General features: G+C 35.8%; 1 protein-coding gene across 1 annotated transcript; it reads left to right on the top strand.

Moving 5' to 3' along the window:
- The first annotated feature begins 1,978 nt into the window (after positions 1 to 1,978).
- Positions 1,979 to 6,067, top strand: LOC131640520 (pentatricopeptide repeat-containing protein At2g22070-like). The gene has a single exon (XM_058910921.1). The coding sequence runs from the start codon at positions 2,143 to 2,145 to the stop codon at positions 4,489 to 4,491; it is 2,349 nt and encodes a 782-aa protein (XP_058766904.1). The 5' UTR covers positions 1,979 to 2,142; the 3' UTR covers positions 4,492 to 6,067.
- The last annotated feature ends 123 nt before the right edge of the window (positions 6,068 to 6,190 follow it).

Raw genomic sequence — 6,190 nt, 5'->3', positions numbered from 1 at the left:
ATATATATATATATATATATATATATTCATAATTCCTCCAGGAACCTTCTTGGATATACTTAACCTTTCCTTTGCGATTCTAATTATTTTAGTCATATCTGAGGGATCTATAATTATTCACATGACCTCGTCCACGTCCTCTACCATGAAAATGATTTCGACTGTGGAAAAGGTTTCGACCATGATATCCTTCTCGACCTTGACCATCAAAACAAGCATGACCATTATTACCATCAAAACTAACATGACCACCACGTCTTTTAAGACGATTAAAGCCACCACGCCCACGATTAAAGGTCGTGACATTAATTTTAGGATATGACATTGTTCCTGTGGGTCGTGAGTGGTGATTTTTTTTATAAGGAGCTCATTATTTTATTCTGCCACTAGAAGGGCTGTAACTAAATCAGAATACTCAGTGAATTCCTTCATTCTATATTGTTGTTGCTATGATACCTGGGATGCATGGAAAGTTAAAAAAGTTTTTTTCAACTTTTTTTTCAGTTATAATTTTGCCACAAAATTCTAGCCTATGCTATAATCTGGTGCATAGCAGAATTATATGCAATGACAGTTTTGTAATCTTGGAACCTTAACTTGTTCCACTGATCCTTTAACGAGGATAACAAGACTTTCTTTTGATGTCCAAATCTTGCTTTAATTTTGTCCCATAAAATCTTGGGATATTTAGCATTTGATTATTCTATTTGCATTCCATCATCAAGATGGTGTTTGATTATTTTGTTCACTTTTGACTTTCTCTTTTCTATTTCATTTGAGTCGTCTGTCGATTTTCCATAATTGTCTCCTTCAAGGATTTTGTTAAGTCCTTCACATGTAAGGTACTCTATTAAATTTTGTTCCAGGTTATGAAGTTGTCCTCAATTATGTTTAAAATTTTGAATTGATGCTTAAGATTTGACATGATTATATCTATAATCCAGATGAACATAATTAATATTTAAAAATTAAAAGAAATATCAATTTATTCAATTACAAAATTCATAACTACATATTATTCAGAAACCTCTGCTAACAAACCAAGCTATGATTAGTAACGGTAAGACGATTATTATCATTAAAGCTACGAAATCATTACCTAATTCTTCACGCTTGATAATACCGACAACAAACAAAATAATTACAAGTAGAATGATGAACAAAATAAGAAATTTAGCCATTTGAACAAAAATATGGATAGATATTTTGAGAATGGTGTGAAAGTTATGAAAGAAGTAGAAGTATTTATAGAGGTAATTTTGAAAAATGGTCGTTATATTACCGCTGGAGAAAAAGAAAAAGAAAAAAGGTTAAGTGTGATAAAAAAAATCTAGCCAAATTTACTATTATACTAAGTAAATAATTAGTATTACTATTCTATCTTTTGACAAATTATATGTCACCAATAATTTGTCATTACTATTTTAAGTTTGACAATTTAAATAAATATTTTTAAATAATATAATAATAATTTATTTAATTATTATAACATATATTATTACCGAATTTTTTAAAATCTCTCGCTGCACTTCGTAGATCTCTCACGCACCATGTGCGTTTTCAAAAATACACTTTATTTTCGGAGATGAATCTACGAAAAAATTAAAAAAAAAAATGCTTTCGTAGATACATCTACAAAAACAGGGGCAAAAATAAAATTTTATCGGATGCCTCTTATGAAGTGGATTGAGATATCCTTGAATTTGTTGTCCAGACTTTTTAATAAGGGTTAAATAAGTTTTCGGTCCCTATAAATATTGCAATTTCATTTTTAGTCCTTCCTGAATTTTGGCAACGGTTTTAGCTGGTTTTGGCAACGATTTTTTTTGTAAAAATCGTTGCCTAAAGGCAGGGAGGGACTAAAAATGAAAACTGCAATATTTATAGGGACCAAATACTTATTTAACCTTTTAATAATAAAGTTGACTTTTTAATATGTGAGGAGGTCAAACTGTCTGGGTGGCTGCATAAATTCTCCCTATATCCGGATGACAATATGACATGCTCTTAGTTGATAGGAACCCACCCATATTTGAAAACTGTAATACAACAACAGCAGCAACAAAGTATCAAAACCCCATATTTTTCTTTTTTCAAATTTGCAATATTAACGGTTGATGTCTGTGAATACTTCTGAAGTTGATGGAGATCCCAAAACCCCACTCCCAATCCGACGCATACGTCTATCTTCTCCAATCAGCTATCAAATCCCGAGACTCCTCCACCGGAAGATTCATCCACGCTCGAATCATCAAACATGGCTTTCACCTCAGCGCCTTCTTAATGAACAACCTCCTCAACTTCTATTCCAAAACCTCCTCTTTCACAGATGCACACCGTCTGTTCGCTGAAATGCCACTCAAAACCACATTCTCTTGGAACACCCTTCTCGCTTCCTATGCCAAAGGGGGTAACATAGAAACTGCGCGCCGTTTGTTTGATGAAATTCCTCAACCAGATTCTGTCTCATGGAATTCCTTGATAGTGGGATATAACCAAACTGGTCTTTTTTATACCTCTATTTACACGTTTTTAAAAATGATATCAGCTGGAGTTTCACCGAACCAGTTCACGTTTACTAATGTTCTTGCCTCCTGTGTTGCAACTGGAACGCTGGATATTGGTAAGAAGGTTCATTCCTTCATTGTAAAACTCGGGTTGACTGGTGTGGTTCCGGTTGCAAATTCGTTGCTTAATATGTATGCAAAGTCTGGTGATTCGTTAATGGCGAAGGTTGTTTTTGATCGTATGAGGCTAAGAGATAAATCGACTTGGAATATTATGATTTCAATGCATATGCAATCTGGTCGACTTGACACTGCTCTTGCACTCTTTGATCAAATGATTGATCGAGATATTGTCTCGTGGAATTCCATCATTGCCGGTTACTGTCATCAGGGGCATGACAGCAAAGCTCTGGAAACATTTTCTGATATGTTTAGGAGTTCATCTTTAAAGCCAGATAAGTTCACCTTGGGCAGTGTTTTGTCGGCTTGTGCTAATCTTGCAAGCTTGAAACTTGGGAAGCAAATTCATGCATATATTGTAAGAGCCGAAATTGATATCTCTGGGGCATTGGGGAATGCCCTTATGTCAATGTATGCAAAATCCGGTGCAGTTGAAATTGCTCGAACAATTGTAGAATTAAGAGGCACTTCGAGTCTTAATGTTATAGCATTCACATCACTTTTGAATGGCTATGTCAAAATTGGGGACGTAAATCCGGCGAGAGAGATATTTGATTCATTGAAATGTCGTGATGTAATTGCATGGACTGCCATGATTGTAGGTTATGCAAAGAATGGATTGCTTAACGATGCTTTGGAGCTATTTAGATTAATGATTACAGATGGCACAAGGCCAAACAGTTATACTCTAGCAGCTGTGTTGAGTGTCTTTTCAAGCTTGGCTTCTTTGGATCATGGTAAGCAGCTTCACGCAACTGCAATAAGATTGGAAGAAGTGTCATCGGTTTCTGTGGGTAATGCTTTAATTACCATGTACTCGAGGTCTGGATGTATCCAAGATGCAAGGAAAGTATTCAATCAAATATGCACTGAAAGGGATACATTGACTTGGACTTCCATGATTATAGCTCTAGCTCAACATGGTCTGGGAAACGAGGCCATAGAGCTGTTTGAAGAGATGCTGAAATCTAACTTAAAGCCTGATCATATTACTTATGTTGGTGTATTGTCTGCCTGTACGCATGTGGGATTGGTAGAGCAGGGTAAGCGTTGCTTTAATTTGATGAAAAATGTTCACCACATTGAACCTACCCCTAGCCACTATGCATGCATGATTGACCTGTTTGGACGCGCGGGGTTGATGGAAGATGCATACAATTTTATACAAAGTATGCCTATCGAACCAGATGTTATAGCGTGGGGTTCGCTTTTGTCTTCTTGCAGGGTTCACAAAAATGTAGATTTGGCTAAAGTGGCAGCTGAAAAATTGCTTCTTCTCGATCCCAATAATAGCGGTGCTTACTCAGCGCTTGCGAACACTCTTTCAGCTTGTGGTAAATGGGAGGATGCTGCTAAGATTAGGAAGTTAATGAAGGTCAAGGAAGTGAAGAAAGAACAAGGATTCAGTTGGGTTCAAATCCAAAACAAAGTACATATTTTTGGGGTTGAAGATGCGCTTCACCCACAAAGAGATGCGATATACAAAATGATGTCAAAAATATGGAAAGAGATAAAGAAAATGGGTTTTACTCCGGACACTGATTCTGTATTACATGACCTAGAGCAAGAAGTGAAGGAACAGATCCTCAGACATCATAGTGAAAAACTGGCTATTGCATTTGCATTAATTAACAGTCCAGGGTATACTACACTGAGGATCATGAAGAACCTTAGAGTTTGTAATGACTGCCATTCTGCCATAAAATATATCTCTAAGCTAGTGGGAAGAGAAATTATAGTAAGAGATGTCACGCGTTTTCATCATTTCAAGGACGGTTCTTGTTCCTGTCAGGATTATTGGTAAAAGAAACAGTGGAATTTCATTTAGAATCCAACCACACGGGGATAAGTAATTTATAAGCTTATTGACCCGATTAAATCATAAACGTTAACGGGCGCATTAATTGGTTTCAAGTGAATGAATGCGAGAATGTCCAGGTCAATAAATTGATTGTTTGTCCCTGTTCATGCCCTTACGATGTATCGTGCAGATGAAATCTCATATTACCAACTCGGAGATGATTCAGTGTACACTCTTAGGCTAGTCTTTAAAGGTTCAAACTTTTAATTGTTCATATTCATTGATGCTGAGATAATCTGGAACTAGTATTTGCTGACAGTCACCCACTTTAGTTGGTAGACTTTAGGTATTTTCTCTATAAGCAGCATTGGAGCATTTTGAGGAGCATAAAACACGTATTGGTGTCGGGTTGGTGGCTCTATTCAGATGAAAGTTGCAAGAAAAATTAAGGTTCAACTGCTGATTTTACAAGCAGGATTTTACAAAACATTACCTGCTATATGAAAGGAGCATACAAGTGACTTATGTGCAATATAGCTGAGGTGCTTCCCCAACGATGCTGGTGTAGGACACCACTTCCCTGAGCTCACTTGTGGTTTCTATTGGGTGAATTACAACAGTTTGCTGTATATCATGTCTTCATCACCTATTGAAATGGATGTAATTTAAAAAAAGAAAAAGAAATGGTAAAGATGTGTCACCAATGACTAACTTATCAGGTGTATATATTTGTATAATACACCTAAAAAGCTACCACATGGACTACCTTTGTCTGGTACTTTGCTCATTGGATTCTACTTTCTGCCCACAATACAAGTTTTTGGCTACCTTCTTTCCAGAAAAATGGTTCAATTTGTCTTGGTTAATCCCCCTAATTGGGGTTAAGGCCTAAAGTGATAGATGAGATTCGTAAGGTTTTGGTGCTATTCGTGAGAAATGAAGGCCTTGCGGTAGTCTCTAAAATGGATTTGGAGGCCTTGGTACAACTTATGCAACATGCAAAGGTCATGTTAACATGAATTTAAAAAACTATTTATAGAGAGTTGTTAAATTAACTCCTACAATTGGCAGTGCATCTCTACATTTTTCCTATTTTGAGCAAAAAAAAAAAAAAATCCTTCTATGTTTTCTTCTCCCCAACGCTACACATTTTTCTACAAGGAGTGTTTTTGTCCAAAATGAAAAAAATGACGGGGTACACTTAGGCTATGTTTGGGAGTTTGGAGGGGAAGGGAGGGGAGGGTTTTGAAAAATAGGAAGAATTGAGTGAAAAGGATAAAAAGATTTTGGGTAGGAGGGTTTTGGAGGGTTTGAGTTTATTCATAACACCAAAAACCCCATAAAATGGGGGAACTCAAAAATTGTATTGAACGAGTGTTTTGGAGGGTTTTGAAGGGCTTACATAAATGTTCCAAATATCTTTTAGGTTGTTATAGTATTCCCAAAATTAAAAATATATTAATAATAATGACTCTTTTATCATTCTAAACAAAATCATTTTTTCAAATAATGTCAAATATTTTCCTATATTTTTTTAAAATTTTGTTTTTGGAAGCCTCTCCCTCCCCTCCCCTCCAAACTCCCAAACATAGCCTTAGGGATGTGCATGGTTCAACCGATCAAAGTGAACCAAATATATGATTTCTTAAAACCATTTTAATAAAATTTGTTTATTATCTTAAAGCCGGTTTTCATTTGGTTC

Source organism: Vicia villosa, unplaced genomic scaffold, assembly GCF_029867415.1.
Source record: "Vicia villosa cultivar HV-30 ecotype Madison, WI unplaced genomic scaffold, Vvil1.0 ctg.003183F_1_1, whole genome shotgun sequence".
NCBI classification, from domain to species: domain Eukaryota; kingdom Viridiplantae; phylum Streptophyta; class Magnoliopsida; order Fabales; family Fabaceae; genus Vicia; species Vicia villosa.
This window is presented reverse-complemented; position numbering and strand designations above follow the sequence as displayed.

What these genes read in the sequence shown, in the direction of transcription:
- LOC131640520 (XM_058910921.1), top strand. Translation starts at nt 2,143, where the DNA reads ATGGAGATCCCAAAACCCCACTCCCAATCCGACGCATACGTCTATCTT.